General features: G+C 39.4%; 1 protein-coding gene across 7 annotated transcripts in view; it reads right to left on the reverse strand.

The window, feature by feature from the left end:
* Positions 1 to 19,738, reverse strand: part of anks1b (ankyrin repeat and sterile alpha motif domain containing 1B) — a 195,284-nt gene that overhangs the window by 91,157 nt on the left and 84,389 nt on the right. For all 7 annotated transcript variants that reach the window (XM_026919638.3, XM_026919636.3, XM_026919637.3 and 4 more), the window contains 2 exons: positions 12,166 to 12,319; positions 1,366 to 1,502 (listed from right to left, as the gene is read on the reverse strand). In XM_026919638.3, the coding sequence (XP_026775439.1) occupies positions 1,366 to 1,502; positions 12,166 to 12,319 (291 nt within the window). The remainder of the gene's footprint in view (positions 1 to 1,365; positions 1,503 to 12,165; positions 12,320 to 19,738) is intronic.

Raw genomic sequence — 19,738 nt, forward strand, 5'->3', positions numbered from 1 at the left:
TTGTTTTTTTGTTCTTATTGTTTACTTGTGGTACCGTTGCACTCACATGTGCTTCCTGTGTTATCGGGATTTCAGCACACTCTTTCAGGTGCTTTATTTTGAGGTGGTCAAACAAATTTGTTGTGTTTCCACTTTGTGCCAATCTTGCCTTTGCATATTTTGCAAAGAACTGTTGTTTGTGCTGTGTCTGTTGTGAAAATCCAACCATTTCTATACATCTAGTGGTGAATTTTTAGGCACCAGCTCCTCCATGTTGTCAATCATGCTGCTATGTTGACCATGGAGACATTTTCATCTAAAATCATCAGATCATTTTCATTCATAATTCCTCAAAGATAAATTCTCAGCTGTAGGAGAAATCTTTATATGAAGTTCAAATGAGTGCTGAACTGAACACAACATGGGACGCCTCCACATTCTAGGATTGACAGCTACATGGGTCAAGTCGTCATTGATTTAGAAATCTTCTGCTGTTGTTATCGTGCTTGAGAAATAGATTTGGGCAAAATGTATTAGTCAACACGGGTAACATAAAAGTCTTGCAAGGGCACCTTTGGACTCTATTGTACATTGTTATATATTTATATACTTCAGGGTAAAAAAAATAAAAAATCAGGCCAAGTCCAGAATGGCAAATATGAAGCTTTTAATGGCCTTAATAACAAATCATTGGTGAGAAAATGAGCAGGAATGAAACAGATGCACTCCTGAGAGCTCCTGTGCCTCCATTTGCTGGTTTCCTTTTGCTGCAGTGAACTGTTTGTTTGGGGAAAAGCTAGAAACAGGGAAATTCACTTCTATAGTCTTCTTGTATGCAAAGGTAAAATCATGATAATGATTAAAATGTTTGATGTAAAATTCAAACTAACACGTCATTAGTGATTATTTGGTTCTCTGCCGCACCTGATGCAGCCCATCAAGAGCTACAAGGTTTAAACATTTAAAGAAATCAAAGGGAAAAGCTCTCGCATACTAACTTCCTTTATCTATTTGTTTAAGTCTTGCTCATTTCCTGACCAATCATTTGTTGTTAAGATCATTAAAAGCTTCATATTTCGCCATTTTGCCATTTTTTGCCCAACAAAACTATATAGGAGCAGAGCTGAAGACTTAACATTCTGTGTATATGGCACATGTGTATCAAACAAGATGCATCAGAGAAGTGTTAAGGGGATCTTAGACATTCTGTGTGTGTGTGTGTGTGTGTGTGTGTGTGTGTATACAGACGCACAAACAATTACATCTTGATACTGTTCTATCTCAGAAAGTCGCATTAACACTGAGAACAGAATAACATTATAATGGTTGCACAGACGTGTGTGTCTGTGTGTGTGTGTGTGTGTGTGTGTGTGTGTGTGTATATACCTGGGGGCGGATAACTCTCTCAATGTTCTTCAGTGCAGTACCAGGAGAGGGAGGGGAACAGTCTGGAGTCAGACTGCTGTAGTCATCACCATGGTTACGCTGCTCCACATCACCAGTGGAAACATTCAAAGAGTGGCCTGGAGAGATAGATAGAGAGATAGACAGATAGATAGATAGATAGAGAGATAGATAGATAGATAAGAGAGAGAGAATTGAAGATGTATGATTAACATCTAATGTTCCTGTTAATCTTCATAATTTTTTGCTGTACAAGTCGAGTACTAATGATGTCAGTATTCTTTGGGCTTTGTTTATTATAGAAGTATATTGTGTATTAAAAAGTTAGTCATTTAGGATTTGAAACACATGTCAAAGTTTGACACTTTCAAAACACACACACACACACACACACACACACACACACACACTTCCAAGAGGCAGGGGTCAGTTATAGATTTGTATAATTCATTCTCCGGAGTGTGAGTAAGAAACAGAGAGAAAGGTAGGAGAAAATCAAATGAATAGTGTGTGATAGGTGAGAGGAACTACCTCATCAATCACACACATTCACAGCTCTAATTCAACTTACCGAAGCTATTCACACTACTGAGAAAGCCCGAGACTGATACACCAGTCATGGTGCAGACTGTTATGCTGTGTATAGACTGCAGAGTTTAGAATAATATATGTGATAAATCACGGGTCCATGGTTGATCTACACTCAGAAGGAGCCATTTTCCCTCTACATCACACTGAAATCATATATATTTATTCACTGCATCTACAGCGTATGAGCAATTATCACGTCCCTGAACAGAGAAATGCTATTCAATGTTAATGTTAATGTGGAAGCTGACTAAAACCAAGGCATTCTGTGAATTCATCCTACATAAAAGTGTTTCACATTTTTTCCACAATGTTTACTGACTGCCCCAACAACTGCCCTTAGACTTTCTTTATAAATACATTTTGAGTAAATGTTCTTTTCTTAGTGCAAGGAATCATATTGAAAACTGTGATAATGTAAAATGCGCACATATACAGCAGCTCGAGATTAGATAAAATGCTGGGCTATTTCTGTGACACTGCATGTCATTTCAACAGGAATAATGACAAAATTTTCCCCAACCCTGAAATAAGCTGTGTACATTTAAATATGTGTGTGCTGTTGGGAGAAACCATTAAGAGTTGTTGATTAAAGCCATCATTTCTTACGTATATAAGTTATGTATTTTGTACCTACGTAAGTTCTGATATAATGAGCACTTCTACTCTCTAGTCGTGTGTAAGGAGTTAGGCTTCTGCATTCTGCCGCTGTATTTCCTGCAGGCATTCCCCCAAACAAATCTAAATTTGAGTGATTTGCACTCCAAGCATGAGGGTGAAAGGAGAACCGTCTTAGGCGAGATCTGCAGGTAGCACAGAGACTGGCGTCAATCTCACTGCACAATCTACTGTAACTCTCATCAGCAGGCTTTAGCAATCTGAAGTGCTGACTCATCATCCAGACTTAATGTACTGGAGATCATTTGGAATGTCATACACATACATGCATGGCAGGCCATTTTATACCTGCATTAGCTTCTCATTTTATTAGTTTACACAATACAACAATCAAATACAGATCTATAGACACCCTTCATGAAAATGAGCAAAACATTTATACATAGAATCAATCAATGACTGTAATGAGTGGACAACATGGCACCCTTTTCATGCTGGGAGTGCACACGGTGCCAGGCACATGACAACCGCAAAAACTTAAGACGACGCAACGAACAACGCTAGCTCAAAGTGGTAAGTACAGCATTATTAATTAATGTTATGTAAACAAGTTAACATACGTAAACATGTTGCTAAATCATATAATTTGCACAAGTACACTGATTTCACTGTTGTCAGGAAAAGATTTTAGAGCTTTGAGTCATGATTGACTGTGTCGGTTTTTCGCTAGCTGACGTTAGCTAATCCATCAGGTTAATCAAATAATCTAAGTAGCTAATGTAAAGTACTAACTGAAACTATACTAGTAAACAGCAGTCAACACTTACACTCAACACAACCTATATTTTGAGGAAAAAAATCGCAGCTCACTATGATTTTCACCGCAATCTTCAGTGACAGACATCTGAATGAAGAAATACTCGTTCACATTCCACTCGTTCTGTTGGAGGAGTTCATTTAAAATGTAGCGACTAACTAACCTAGCTACCTAATTGAATAAAATATTCACATAATTAATTTTAAAGTGACATGCAATTGTAATTTCCAAAACAAATTAATATTATGGCAACTAGCTAGTGAGCTAATTTTTCATCTTCCCTTCAAGGTGTTTCAGTTTGCTAATGTTATCTAGCAGTTAGCTAGCTAGTTAACGAGCTAGTTTAAGCATGAGCCACGTACTGGAAAAAACTGCAAAGAACTACCCACTGAGGGTTTAGAGCAGAACAAGACATGGCTTTGCTACAGAAGTGTCAAAGTTGTCAAAACTGTAAATCTATGAAAGATGATAAATCTTCAGGTCCGTGTTGGAAAGTTCAGGCATATTCACGAGGTTCAACCGTCATTTCTAGCCCACCGCAAAACTGTCAATCACCTTATCAACCATATTCTTTTAATTATCCTCATAATGTTATCACAGTAACCCTGAAAAAACCATTTGTCATAAGGAAAAATATTGGGGAAGTTATCCAGGTCAAGTGACAACAGAACACTATTCCCGATAATAATTTATGGAGATTATTATCTTGTCTCCCATTCACTAAAATTGGAATGGGCAGGGTTAAAAACTGCTTGGCAGCCAGCCGCTAGAGGGCCTCACGGACATTCTGGCTTCACTTTGAATCCCTGGAACAATGTCAACCCATAAACATAGTCACTGGAATCAACATACACAAACACACACACATAATGAGTGAGTCCCAATGCATGATAACATGACTGAATGACGATAACAGTTACGTTTTAATGCTTAATCATCAGTGAGCACATGGACGCTGAACAGATGGGACAGGCCTGTTCTGGATTTGACATAGGGAAAATAAATGTATGCTTGTACAGTCTTTTTAAACAATAAAATTTAAAAAACATCCATAGAACCGATACCTACAAAAAACCACGCTGATCATTGGGTTTGACACATTCCATGTCCCAGGAAAAATATACACAGAAATCACCAAATCTAACATTCTGGCTGCTCCTGTTAGGGGTCGCCACAGCGGATCATCTGTCTCCATTATGGAAATCCAGCTTATCATCCACATATTTGATTTGGCACAGGTTTTACACCGGATGCCCTTCCTGACACAACTTTTCCATTTAATCCAGGCTTGGGACAGGCACTGAGAGTGCACTAGCTTGTGTCACTCCACGATCCCACGATCCTGATCTTAAGAGTCTCATGCACTACCAACTGAGCTAGCCGGACACTGCCATATACTGGTGAGAGGGCTTTAAATAGTACAGAAGCCTACCAGAATCTCGTTGCTGGATGTGTTGGCAAAATGAAACTGTGACACTTGAAAAATAAAGAACATTATGTCGTCTCTGGTCGGTAAGTAAACAGCAGCATCACTTTATAAAGGCTTGTAGAGGTTCTTCACTTGAGACACCACACCAGAGTGTAGTAGTTGATGCATGTTCTCTCTTATTTTTTTTCCATTTTACAATGTATTAAAATGAAAACTCATGATTAACGACTAAGGAAACCAAAATAATCCAGGCCACTGCTCTACACCAAACAAGTTTATAAAACATGGTAAAAACAAAAACAAAAACTATATCCCTTCCATCCTCATGAATCACCTGCTTCCCCTCACCTATAGGGACCCAGCCAAGCCCCATTAAATCTATATTTAAACAAATAGATGAACAGATCAGAATAACAAAGCATCAACAAACAAGAATTTGCCAACACATATCAGAAAAGAAAGATAACCAGTTTACCTTTTCTAATATTTCATACACTAACTCACTAACATACCAGGCCCTAATTGCCCATAGCATCTATTATGACATTTAATCCTATGAAAATAAAGGAGCCAAGAGCAAAAATCTATAGTTTAATGTATTTCAAAAAGTCTTGAAAGGAAAAAAAAAGAATAGTCCACATAGCATAACAAAGCTCCAACATGCAGTATAAATTTTTTCAAAAACTTAAACAATTCAAAAAAAAAAAGTGTAATCCACATTCAAAAGCATGTTAAGGTCCATAAGTCCAGAAGAAGCTTATTGGACTTAAAGAAGACAAAGCTTATTGATTGGTCTCTCTAGAACACTGAACTTTACTACAACATGACTCACATTTCCTCAGACATGGTCTCTGAGATCCTTCTAATAGGCCAGGAGTATTGATGTGTCTCCAGTTTTCTGCATTAATGCCAGGTATTCTCTTGTCCATCTCTACCAAAAGAAATCTCTGCCTTGAATAAGAGTCCGACTTTTGTCTGGAGAGTAGAGTGGGCTTTCCTTTCAGCAGTAACAGATGATTGGGCGTAAGGGACTCTGGATATTTAAGACCTTGGATGATGAGGAACTGTGTACGGTTTTCTGTGAAGTGGAGGCTATTCTTAATGACAGTCTCCACTTCACAGAACGCCATGCACAGTTCCTCATCATCCAAGGTCTGTTGCCTCAGGATGGACTACAGAACCTTCTTGATGGTACAGATAAGCCTTTCTCACAAGGCTTGAGGTGAACAAGGGCTTCTCTTAGTGCTCTCTCGGCTTCTACATAGTTGGTGTCATTGTCTGATATTATTTCCTGAAATTGACTTCTTCTGCATATAAAGATTCTTACAGCCAAAAGTCAGGAAACAGTGTCTAAGAATAGGCCATTTCAGGATGGATGCCTCAGCTAATCAGACAAATGAATAGCACCCCAGAATGTTTCATCAAGCTCCGGGCCCTCTCTTTGCCTCTTTGGAACCAAACTAATGGGTGAAAGGTGGTGAGTCATGGGATAGAATGCTTAAGGGTAGATCAGCCAGCTCTTGTTCCAGCATCTGCAGATTAAGCAGTTCCTAAAAATCCTTCTTGCACTTCAGTAGTTTTGAAAATGTGGTCTTTTCCCAATAACCAGTTATCTGATGGATATCATTTAGGAGAAGTGTGGACAAGTGACTGTTCTTTAGTAAATGGCGGGATGCTTGACTTCTTCAAGCATTGCCAATCTACTTAGCCTTCCACCAACCCTAGGATTCCTTTCAACAGAACACCGTAGCCATTTCTGATGGAAAGTACTGTTGCTGGGCAAAGCAATCAGTGCCTCCTCCATGTATGCAAGGTTTTCAGGTGAAAGATCTTGAGCTCCAAGCTGGGCGTTGACTTCACTCAGCTTTTTCTCCAGTTGGCTCAGATGGTTGGGGTCAGGATTTGGCGAATAGACAATTACCTGCATTTCTTTAGTTTTTCTTCATTTCTTCAGTTTCTTCATGTCTTCCGCATGAAGTTACATGCAGTAGCCCTCTTAAGGGGCTCCAGGAGGAGAAGTGCTTACTTTGTAGTACATGGTAACTCTTCCCTTACTTTGGGGTCATCAGTGGCAATTTTTCGATGGCTCTTCTGGGAAGATGGGCCAGTTTGATTCAGACTATAACATTAATTCCAGGCCCTTTAGCCATCTATTAAAACCAAGGAAGGAATCTACTGTTAGTCCATGTGACGTATCGTCTGCAGTGTTGAGTGCACCGTTCACATAGTGTCATTGAGATTTCTGTTGTAAGTCTATACAGTATAAAGCAGACCCTGTCATATCTGTCATACCCTATAATCATCTGGTCTCACAAAAGATGTACTTTAAAACAGAGGTACTGTCTATCTAGAAGACAGATTCTAGAAGTGTGAGTTCAAGTTCCTTTATGAGCATCTTATCAATATGTGCAGCAACTATAGCAGCTGCTTGGGGTGGTCAAAATTTTTACTGGGGCCAATCTGGCCTTTCCCATTACAAAGGGATATGGATAAATAGAGATACATTTAAATAAAAATTTTATATCTGGATTTCAAAGTTGCCTTGTAACAATGTTCTTTGTTAAAAACGATATGCAAATAAAATTGAAATGAACTGAATTACAAAGGCAACGTGGACAACACCACAGATCTTAGTAAGCCCCACTAAGAAACTTAAAATATGTCCACACACACACACTTACTTCTTCCCATCTCTTGCCACCTTTCCTCTTCATACACACCCACACAAAAATGCCATGAATACTGGGGTGCTTTCCTTCTTCCCTTCTCCCTTGTCTTCCTTTCTTATGCAAACGACTCTGGAATATTCATGAAGCACTAAACTGCACTGTGTTAATAATTTAAAAAACTGTCAGCCTCTTTCAGTGTAGCACAGTGAGATTGTGTTCCTCTTTTCCTCACTCTGGAACTGCATTTCACTGCTAGCAGGTGGTGAAGGAGCTGTTTGCTGCACATTAGCGCATTTGTCTTCACTGATGGAAGGACAAGACTGCAAGCTCAACACACTCGTATAATCACTGAGGGTAAACTAGGCGCAGAGGGGCACAAAGACAGGAGGAGAGGACTACCACAGGACAGGGCATCAGTGCAGGGAGCTTAGCCTACAGGGAAGGTTAGCTAGGTTAACAGAAAGTTAGCAGCCACACATACAGTGTTTTTTTATATTTTTTAAAATTCTGCCTACACAACCAGTTACCAACTAATTACTGTTGGCAATGGAGTGTGATGCATGGCAGAAAACAATTGTCTATTTTTTCACAAACCACTACTACACTGCAACAAATGACAGCAAAAGAAAATATCTTGAATATAGTCAAATTTAAGTAGTATCTCCTATTAGATTACAGTAAACCAAATAAAAGATTATTAAGCATATATATATATATATATATATATATATATATATATATATATATATATATATATATATATCACACTGCCTCCACTGGCTTGCCTTCTTCCCATAGTGCATCCTGATGCCATCTCTTCCCCAGGTAAGTGACGCACATGCACCCGGCCGTCCACATGATGTAAAAGAAATGATTCATCAGGCCAGGCCACCTTCTTCCATTGCTCCATGGTCCAGTTCTGATGCTCATGTGCCCATTGTAGGGCCTTTTGGTGGTGGACAGGGTCAGCATGGGCTCTCTGACCGGTCTGCAGCTACGCAGCTCCATATACAGCAAGCTGTGATGCACTGTGTGTTCTGACTCCTTTCTATCAGAGCAGCATTAACTTTTTCAGCAGTTTATGCTACAGTAGCTCTTCTGTGAGATCGGACCAGACGGGCCTTCGCTGCCCACGTGCATCAGTGAGCCTTGGGTGCCCATGACCCTGTCATCGGTTCACCGGTTGTCGTTCCTTGGACCACTTTTGGTAGGTTCTAACCGCTGCATACCGGGAACACCCCACAACACCTGCCGTTTTGGAGATGCTCTGACCCAGTTGTCTAGACATCACAAATTGGCCCTTGTCAAAGTCACTCAGATCCTTATGCTTGCCTACACTGACTGTTCACTTGCTGCCTAATATATCCCACCCCTTGGCAGGTGCCATTGTAACAAGATAATCAATGTTATTCACTTCATCTGTTCATCTGTCAGTGGTTTTAATGTTACGCTCATATATATCAATGTCTTGGACACTGATAATATATATCCAAGACACTGTCACTTGCTAAGATGTCATTTTTGCCGTGCTCAGAGGCAGTTAAAGAAGGCTAATGCAGATAAGGCATTAACTTTGCTGTTGTGTTTACTGCTTGTAAAAATGTACTGAAGGGTCATTAGTTCCACATTAAAATTTGGGAACAAAAAGTCTTAGCTAATTTTGTTCAAGTGTCTCATCACTAAAACTCCTCAATACTCTACTGACTGCATGCTGTGTCTCAGTAAGCTCAAGTGTTTCATTAGATTAAAGCAATGGACTTAGAAACGCCCTCATGCCACCACAAAGACTGTGCCAAAAACATTACTGAAAACTGATACGAGAAAATACGAGATGCTCGTATACCAGATTACTCAGATTACACTGTATTCATTCATGATGTCTTATCTGGCAGAAAATAAATTCCCATAAATAATCTTTAATAATGTCTCTATCTTTAATAATCCTGCAGCCTCACACATGCCTACAGCTTCACAGCACCATACAGCATTATGTAAACAGTCCTGACTCACATAAACCCTCTCGCTGCAGCAGGTGTGAATCAGCCTGCCTACAGGCATCTGAGCTCAGCTGCAGCACAGCGCCATGGCAACCCACAGGTGACTCGCCTGGGCTGTTTCCACGACAACCTTAAGTCTCAGAACATGCCAATGCAACCACAGCAGAAATTCGGCAATCTGAAATTTCTTTACAACAGGAGTGGGCGAGAAGGAGGAAATGTGATCCAGAATCTGAACTGTGTAATCTTACACTTTAATATTATTATCTAGCGAAACGTCCTGCACTTCCACCACAAATTATTATACAGTTATTAGTAATATTATACCTGTATGAAGTTTTTTTGTTTTTACGGATGCTTCTAACACCACATTTTACTGATCAGTTGTTAGTAATTTAAACAAATAACAGTAGAAAAGACTGAAGAGTAGAAAAACCTGTTCAGAAAGAGTGAAACACTGGCTCTGGAAGATCTGGAGAGACCTTCTGTTGGTATAATGTCTGGTACAGGAAATAAATTACTTGGATGATATACTATAGCAAATATATTTTATTCTTAAAAATTTCATTCTTAAATTTGAAACAGCTGGAGTATTTTGCCTAATATATAATCTTTTTACAGACTTAGCCTTTAGATTCAGGTGGGTGAAGGATCAACACCCGCCCACAGGAATGTGGAGGAGTTTCAGCTGGGGAGTGAGTGCCTCTTGATTGGTTAAGGGTGTGTGTGTGTGTGTGTGTGTGTGTGTGTGTGTGTGTCAACAGCTGAGAGTTCAGTAACAGCAGAGATTAATCTCAGGAAGCAAAAGCAACCGGAACACACCACGATACTTAAACGTTTGCATTGCTGCATGTGCACAATTAAAAGTTCACATGCAAGATATCTGCAGCACCGTCTATACACTGAATATCAACAGTCACATGCATACGATGTGGTTCACTCAAACTTTCACTCAAATGCTCTGTATGTCACGTTCTGCACCAATGTAATTTAACCACGCCCAGTTCTACCACTACACTATTTTAATATGATTGTTATATAATAAATAATTTTACCGTTTTTATACATATTGAGCCATTTCATATGTAAAGTTTGTGATTTTCCTGACGTATGATTAGACTTACTGGGCTCATGATGCTTCTCCTCTTCTCTGCAAATCAGGCTTACAAGTCACACGGTAACGTGGTACGGTAACGCAGGTGTTTTCAAAACACGGAGAAAGTCTCCATAGTCTAAAGAATTTACAGTCTAAAAACTGTCCTCATTTTGAAAGTACCCGTGTTACTGTATCATTACGGGTGAACGTTTATTACGGGAAGTCACAAAAAAAAAAAAAAAAACAGGGTAACATCTAAGGACGTACAGGCCACTCTTGCTTTGAGTAATGTCAATGTTCATGAGTCCACCGTCAGACAAGCACTGAACAAGAACAGTATGCGTGGCAGGATAGCAAGGAGGAAGCCGCTACTCTCCAAAAAGAACACAGCTGCCTGTCTGAAGTTTGCTCAAGACCACATGGTCAGAAGCCTGTTGGAAGAATGTTCTGTGGACAGATGAATTCAAAATAGAACTTTTCACTTTAAATGAAAAGTGTTATGTTTGGGGAAAACCAATCACTGCATTCCAACATAAGAACCTCATCCCAATCATGAATCATATATCACATGGGGGTGTTAGTATCATGGTTTCGGGCTGCTTTGCTGCCTCAGGTCCAGGACAGCTTGCCATTAATGATGGACCTATGAATGACCTCTGTATTGTACCAGCAAATTCTATGTCAGGGTATCTGTCCGTGAAGTGAAACTTAACTGTAAGTGGGTCATGCAGCAAGACAACAACCCTAAGCTCACAAGTAAGTCTACAAAGAAATGGTTAAAGCAGGAGAAATGTAACATTTTGGAATGGCTAAGTCATAGTCCAGATCTTAACCCAATAGAAATGTTGTGGAAGAACCTAGAAAGAGCAGTTCATGCAATGAAGCATCACTTAATTGAAGCAGTTTTATAAGGAGGAATGGGCCAAAATTCCATTATGCCAAAACCTTGTGAGCTGCTAAACAGTCTTTCGTTGTTTAAAACAATGACAATAAAAATCTATTCTATTCTATCTATCAAAAATACTCCCAACCTGTTGCGTAGGACTAATCACCAGTTACCAGAAACATCTGGTTGAAGTCATCGCTGCTCTACGGGGTCACACCAGCTACTGAAAGCAAAGGTTCACATACTTTTTCCAACAAAGATATTTAATATTGGATAATTTTGCTAAATAAATAAATGTAAAGACTATAATGTTTTTGTATCATTTGTTTAATTGGGTTCTCTTTATCTAGTTTTAGGACTTAGATGAAGATCTGATCGCACTTGAGCGCAAATTTATGCAGAAATAAAGAAAACTGTAAAGGGTTCACACACTTTCTAGTGGCACTGTATGTTGCATGTGATCATTTTTTCTGTGAGACTGGGTTGAGTTAACAGGCATCAATAAAAACTCTCAGCTATAACAGAAGCGCCAGGTCTTCAGTGTTCTCTGGGTGATGTGTGTGTTCAAGAGCTGCTCCACTATGACACACAGATAACTCTGACATGATTTGGATGGCTGGTGGAGGATGACATGCCACAGATATGTGCTAGGAATAACTGCATATAATGTAGAATAACTGACCATCGCGGGGACAGGCGTTAAGGAGGTGGATGTCCAGTGAGCTGGGTTTCCGCGTGACAGCCGTGGCTACTGACTCGTATGGATTGCCTTCCTCCTCAGGTGAAAAAACCTCCAGAGAGGAAGACTGGATGATCTCCACACAATGTTTAGACTCCTGCAAGTTTAGAGCAGAGCAAAAAAAAAACATATACACATGTCATTCAGCAGCAGTGCTAATGAAAAGTGTGAAAAGTGAAGTGAAGAAAAGTGAAATTCCCAAACCCACAACACTTTCACACAAGTGGCGTTTCTAAAGAAAAGCACTTTATAGCTGTTTTAGCTGTACATGTAACTACAGTTTAGTCAAAGAAAGATTTATTGCATTTATTTTCTGTCACCCAAAACAAACTTCCTTCTACCAGTCTCACATGCTAGTCATTACTTTACTTGTAAGGTCCAAAAGCCTAGATTTCTGTATGATGGACAGAGACGTAAGTGGGATCTATTAAGCGCTCTGCATTTGTGCTTCACTTTTCATGTGTTAATTACACATAAAATCTGGTTTTCCAACAGACAGTACAGTACAGTGCCTCAATCACAGCAAAACAACCACAACATGACAGTAATCTTAATTAATGAATAAAGAACAGAACACGTATTGCTGAATATGAATCCGAAAATTGTCTCTGAAACTCTTTCCATGTTTACACACTTTCTCACTGATTTCTAAAGTACCTATTTACATCAGTTCATTCTGGGAGGGCAAAGATTGCACATCCTATCTGCCAGGCCAGCTCAAGCCCCACATGGCAGCCTTCCCACATACTAGCTAAACAGTATGTAGTGGCTGAATGCTTCAAGAAACTGATCACTAGGTAAAGATCAAATCATCAGTGTGTCACTACTGATAGTGAAAAACATCATGTCCTGTAAAAATCAGCTGTTAGAAATAATTCTCCAAAGAATTATACTTCCTTTATGATCTTTTCACCTACAGGGTGGGTGTGAAAACGGACCCACTCACTTCCTCTAACCTCCTTCCTCTAAGTCTCTCTCTCTCTCCATGTCTCTTCTGTCTCTCTTTATTTCTGATGCTCAGTAACAGTGAACTACGGGAAAATTCCTTGGAAACAAAAGGGAAACCAGCAGATAGAATAGGAAAAAACAGTGACCGAGAGATATGAGTGTGTTCGGGTTGGAGCTAGAAATGTTAGTTACAGATTTAGTCTTGAATGTAAGAAATGGATAAACTTCCTTAAGTGTATTATCTATCTCTCTTATATGCACACACACACACACACACACACACACACACACACACACACACTGAAAAAAGAGCTAGAAAAAGAGAGAGTGAGGGAGTAAACAAGTAAAAAAAAAAAAAAAAAGCTGCCCTCTCAGCCACACACACACACACACACACACACACACACACATACACACACTAGTATGAACACAGTTCATTCTGTACCTGTAAACTCAGGTCTGTTCCTCTAGCTTGACCACTGAAGTGAGATCAACTCGGCAAAGAATTACTAAATGTCCTTGTCTTTCCAACTGTCCAAGCCTCACCCATTTCTCTCTCTCTCTCTCTCTCTCTCTCTCTCTTTGTCTGGTCTGATGGCAGAGATATGGCCAAAGAGCAACTTTGTGCAAAAAGGAAGCAAACACACAAACATGCACAACCACGCTCATTAATTATCAGCTGCATGTGCTGGACCATGACAGAAAATATGCCTAAACTCCAGTCTACACATCAGTCACGTCCCTGTAACTTCCAACCCTGCAGCATGTGACACCTGACAAACCTCACTGTCGACTTATTATTATTTTTACATGTTTCCCAACTTCCCTCAGTCAGCCTCATCTGGTTCTGTTTCCTTTCACTCTGTGGCAATAAAAAAAAACATCTTTCTATTGTCTATTTCTGTTTTTAACCTGTTCTTTTTTCAGATTTGTTTTTCCTAGCTGTTTGCTCCAATCTCTCTTTTTCTCTTTCAGTCAGTAGAAACAGTAGATACTGTATCTGATGTGAATAAGCTCTGTCATTTCCTGTGATTTTCTCATTACTGCTGCATGTCTGATTTCGGGGGGAAGACACTGGAGGACAGAAGCCCCTCTCACAGCACAGCGTGACAGCTACTGGAGGCATTAAAAAAACACAAAGACGGTGAAAGTTGTAGAAGAAGAAAAAAAGAAAGTGACAGTGAGTTAGAGATAGTATGACAGAAAAGTTAGAAATATTCACTGAAGACACACAGGAACTGTTGTTACAAAGTGAAGCAACATGCCTGAGCAACAGTTGTGCAAAAACATTGTTATATATTATTTACTACAGTTCCCAAGCCTGAAACTGTAAAACGGCAGAAAAGAAGCGTTTAACTGTTAAGAATCAATTCAACATTTAACAAGCCCAGGAGGTATTACAGTTTCAAACATTTCACCACAGACATGGAACAAATCTGAATGTCAGCCATTTATCCCAACAAATCCACAACATCTTGGATCCATCTGGGTCCAGTATCGCGCACACAGCTGTAAGCAGTAGACCTAGGTGCTTTTAACATGTGCAGTGTTTATTCGGTTTGAATTGAACCCTGATGTGTCTTCCTCTCTGATGTGGTTTGTTTGGGCAGGTGACACTCCGGTATGAGGATCCGAGAGTGTCTGAGTGAAGTGGTCTCGGTCCAGTTTCAAGCTCGGTTCCAGGTGCATGAAGTAGACCAAGCATGCCGTGTGTTTTGGGTTGCTGATGACATTTTTCTGTAGATCTGAGCTGCTAAACTGACCGAAGGACAGAGCTGAAGTGCTGCACAAACACGATGTGTTCAGGAGATTTGGACCAAGGAGCAAAAAGAGAATATATGTATATATTAAGAATACAATAAACCTTATTACAATAAACAATAAAAATTAATAATATTAATATAATCGTCTAGTAATTTATTGAGCACTGGCTCTGTGTCCTCCAGACTCGGGTGATTTTTATGATTTCTCCGCACACGTGGTAAAGGGTTGTTTACCTTTTCTGCCACCATGTTTTTCACCAATGAATGAAGGAGTTTTATGCATGAAATTTCATCCTTATACAACAAATGTTTTTTTTGCGTTTTAGTTTGTTTAATTACATGCAGTGAGAAAATAAACCAAACCAAGCAGCAAATGAACCAAAATTATACTTTTCACTGTGATTCGGATTTGACAAACAGAGTAATAGGTGTGAAAGCGCCCCTAGCCTAGACTGTGAGGCTGAAAAGAAAATCAGGAACACAAAATAATTTAAAAATGGGTATTGGTCTGGTGAAAGAGAGATGGCAGCGACAATGTGCTGCACTGACTCAATACATGTCACCTAATATGGAGGACAAGAAAGAACATGAGAAAAACAACACTTATCAACAACTATAATTAAACAATAATAAAACAATAAAGTGTAGTCTTACTAAATTGCACCATCTACTGCCAGGCACAGGAAATGGATTTATTTAATTCAGTCTGATGAAGCAGGGATAAAAGTGAATTTTAGGGGGACAGGATATCAAAAGCATAGGTGGGAGTCTGGGTGGAAACACTGCCAAAAAACAGCCTTGAGACTGTCATTAAACCTACCGCTCTATTTAGAGACCTACCTACCTACTCGAAACACTCAGGTCTTGGGCAGTAAATGTGCTTTTAAAAAAAACCCACTGATGAATAACATTAAGTCAGATAACAGGGAGAAGCCCTCCAGCAGCTTTTTTCAATGAACCTTTTAAACACACTCTCACACACACACACACACACACACACACACACAAACAAACAAATTGAATTTCTTTAATCTCTGTTAGGCTAGCTCTGTGTGACAGTCACATAGGAAGAAACAACAGTGAGACTCAGGAGATAAAATGCCTAAAAACATCTGGCAGCTTCATGAAATGAAGGAAATCAGACATAAAAAGGGTCGAGAGCCATGCTACCCTTTTCCTACTTGACTTTACAGATTTATCTGCCGTAAGTGATCTCTGATGTACTACTCTGTGTGTGATCTAGCACTCCCGCTTGGAGTGCTTGGAGAGGTTCAGTTTCATCAACTCCCAACCTCACAATGCACTTGGATCGTGGCAGTAGGGCTCTGCACGACCTCCTGTCCTAACGAAGGCATGGCTTGAAGCAGAGATTCCCTCACTACACTGACAAATAACGAAAAAATCTTTGAGACTGTTCCATTCTGACAAAGAGCACTGAGATCATTTACAGTGGTAATAAAAAGTCTAAACACCCCTGTTAAAATGGTAGGGTTTTGTGATGTAAAAAAAAAACAAAAAAACAAAAACAAGATAAGATCTTTTTCCACCTGTACTGTGATATAGCAACCAAACATTTTTTTTTTACTTTCCATAAACTTGCAATTTTAACAGGGGTGTGTAGACTTTTTATATCCGCTGTATGTTAAGCCTGTAATCTGGAATCAGACGCACATAATTAGATCTGGGTGTGATTCTAGATGACGAGCTCAACCTCCAGATCCTACAGATTTCTGCTTCATAACAACAGAAAAATGCACCTTTTCATCCACTCAGATCTCCTGTACAGATCATTTTGAATGCTGCTGATGACCTTCTGATACGATTCCCCTACTTCACTGGCGCTTTGTTGCAGCAAGAATCGAATTCTTGAATACAAGTCTAGTCTTTGCTTTCCAGGCCCCACAAACCTAGACACCCACATGCCAACCAGAGTCTTAACCCTCAGGCACCTAGCAAGTCCTTCTCTGAGGTCTAAACATGCTTGTGAGGTGGGATCTCACTAATCCAGTGTGCTGGCACTCAGTGAAATTAGCGTCTCCCTTCTGTACAAACAGCCCAGTGTCTCCATTTTACTTAACACAGCTCTCACAATATCTAGGACACTTTGGTTGGCTCCCACCTAGGTTTAAGGTGCCCCAGAAGATACTATTTTACACACACACACACACACACACACACACACACACACACCTTGTTCGAGACTCTAGAATCTTGATCATGTCAGAAGAAGTTCATAGTGGGCTGACTGACAACTCATTTCAGATTTACATAATGAGCAATCACAACACTTTCAAGTCAAATGCACTATTCGTGTTGTGAATTTCTGTCATCTTTTCTCCATTAAGAATGATCATAAGATATTTTGGGAATATGAAGAGCATTTTATGTGTAAATATTTATTGGCCTTTACTATGCCAAAGGGACATAAGCTTTCTGTAAACTGTGCAGACCAAGATACCAGAATACATCAATGTCCACAACATTCTTCCAGGGCTAATGCTATTGACTTTTCTTTCTGAAGCCAGCCAGGTCTACTTACTGACTCTGAGGTGTTCTAAGTCGAAATCATTTCACTTTAATTACAACAATCTTTATGTCATCACTAAGAGTTCACTTTATCATTTTTCTGACAAAAGACATCCATCATTGTCTGTAATATATCTGTAAGGATAATCAAAAGTTCCCTAGCAAGGCAGAAGCAGGAGAAACAAGAGAACCAACTTTTATGAAATTTTACATAGTTTTGTTGGATAAAATATGAGACAACATTATGCAAAAAAAAAAAAAAAGCCACAAAATATTAAGCAGACGCATGAGCTGCATCATCCCTCTTGTCAAAGTTGCATGGCTTGGTTTTTTTTTTTTGGGAAATGTCCCATCCCCTCAGCTAAAGTGGATGTTTTGCCAGTAATTCTGATTGTCCATGCACATGATAATTGTAAGACAATACCAATGTTCAAAACTAGAATTTCAAAACTCTTAGTCAGGACTGTACAACAAACACCACAAAGAGACTCTTATTTCACACTATCTAGAGTAATCTATCACACATACATACAAAGCCTTTATGACACACTTGGGAACAAGCCAGAGCGCGCCACCCACACTCACAAACATGATATTCAATGATATATTTAATGATACATCCATTTCTAGCTGTTGAACGGACTGCTCTTGGAAATTTGGAATGTACAGCTCTGACTTCTGCGATTTATTTTTTAAAGACTGACGCAGATTTCATCCAAATTTATTGATGAAAAGAGAATAAGAACAATAGCTAATGAAGCTGCAAAGCCCTATTTGTCCAACACCTCTTCTGATACATTAGCAAAACTGCACAAATGGTTGCATGTTAGCGAAATATACTGTTAGTAGCTAGTGATGCTGCAAAGCACTACAGTATTTGTTAGCATCATGCAACATTCACATTAGAATCATGATTAGCAATTTCACTGTAACTTAACTTGATGTAACAAAACAACAAATACATGGAAAATGAATAACAAATGGTTGCATATTGTAGGGCATTTAAATTGGAAGACTTTTAAATCCTGTAAAAGTCAAATTAATTATGATTGACAGGGGACATGAAAATATGTACCTACCTCTTTCAATCTTAGGGAAAGGGAAGAGCCAGGGGGGTTGCTTATGAGGGAATGCAACTCATCAGGCTCTCATTGACAAGTCACAGTTTGTGACCCTGATCAGGAAAAAGTGGTTCAACTGAAAGTCAGTAAGACTAAGTAAGTAACTGTGAAGCATGGGGGTGGCAGCATCATGTTATGGGGGTGTTTTGCTGGAAAAGGGACTGATGGACTTTAGACAATAGATGACATCATGAGGAAGGAGGATCATCTAGAAATACTGAAGCAACACCTCAAGGAATCAGCCAGAAAGTTAAAACTTGGTCACAACTGGGTTTTCCAGCAGGACAATGATCCTAAGCAAACCTGCATTGCTGTAATAAAATGGCTTAAAGACAGCAAAGTGAAAGTGTTGGATGGCCGTCACAAAGCCCTGACCTGAATCCCAGAGAAAATCTGTGGACTGAAAAAGCGAGTCTGAGCGAGGAGACGCACAAACCTGACTGAGTTACACCAGTTCTGTCAGGAGGAAGCGGCAAAAAATCCACCAAAGTATTGTGAGAAGCTTGTGGAAGACTACAACACGAGTTTAATTCAAGTTCAAACAATTAAAAGGTAACAACAACAAATACTAACAAAGTGTATGCAAATGTTTGACCCACTGAAAATCTGATATAGTAAATAAAAGTGGAAATAAATCGCCCGCTTAGCAATTATTTTGAAATGATCTGTGACACAGCGAGTTGTGAAAAATTGAGTTTGAATGTCTTTAGCCTGAGTGTGTTAACATTTGATCTCAACAGTATGCACTCATAACGCAGCTAACCTAGCTAGCCAACTCCGAAGGCATTCGCACCAAGGAATCGACTTTATACATGGATTCTATATGAAAACTACCATTAGTGCTAGAATGAATACACATTATTTACCAACTTGCCAGCTGTGAAACGTAGTATTACTGGGCAATGCTTGGATGAGAATAGTGTTGCCATGGCAATACCGGCAACACTGACAGCAGCCATGCCACACTATTCCCACACCATGTAAACACACACGAGGCACATGCCAATAACATGTAACATACATTCTAATTATACAGAACTGTATTATTTTATAAAAACATTTAATATACATTTATCTACATACAGATATACAGTTCTGTGCAAAAGTCACAAGGTACGTGCAAAGAAACGCTGTAGAGCAAAGAAACCTTCAAAAATA

The sequence above is a fragment of the Pangasianodon hypophthalmus genome, chromosome 9 (assembly GCF_027358585.1).
Source record: "Pangasianodon hypophthalmus isolate fPanHyp1 chromosome 9, fPanHyp1.pri, whole genome shotgun sequence".
Taxonomy (NCBI): Eukaryota; Metazoa; Chordata; class Actinopteri; order Siluriformes; family Pangasiidae; genus Pangasianodon; species Pangasianodon hypophthalmus.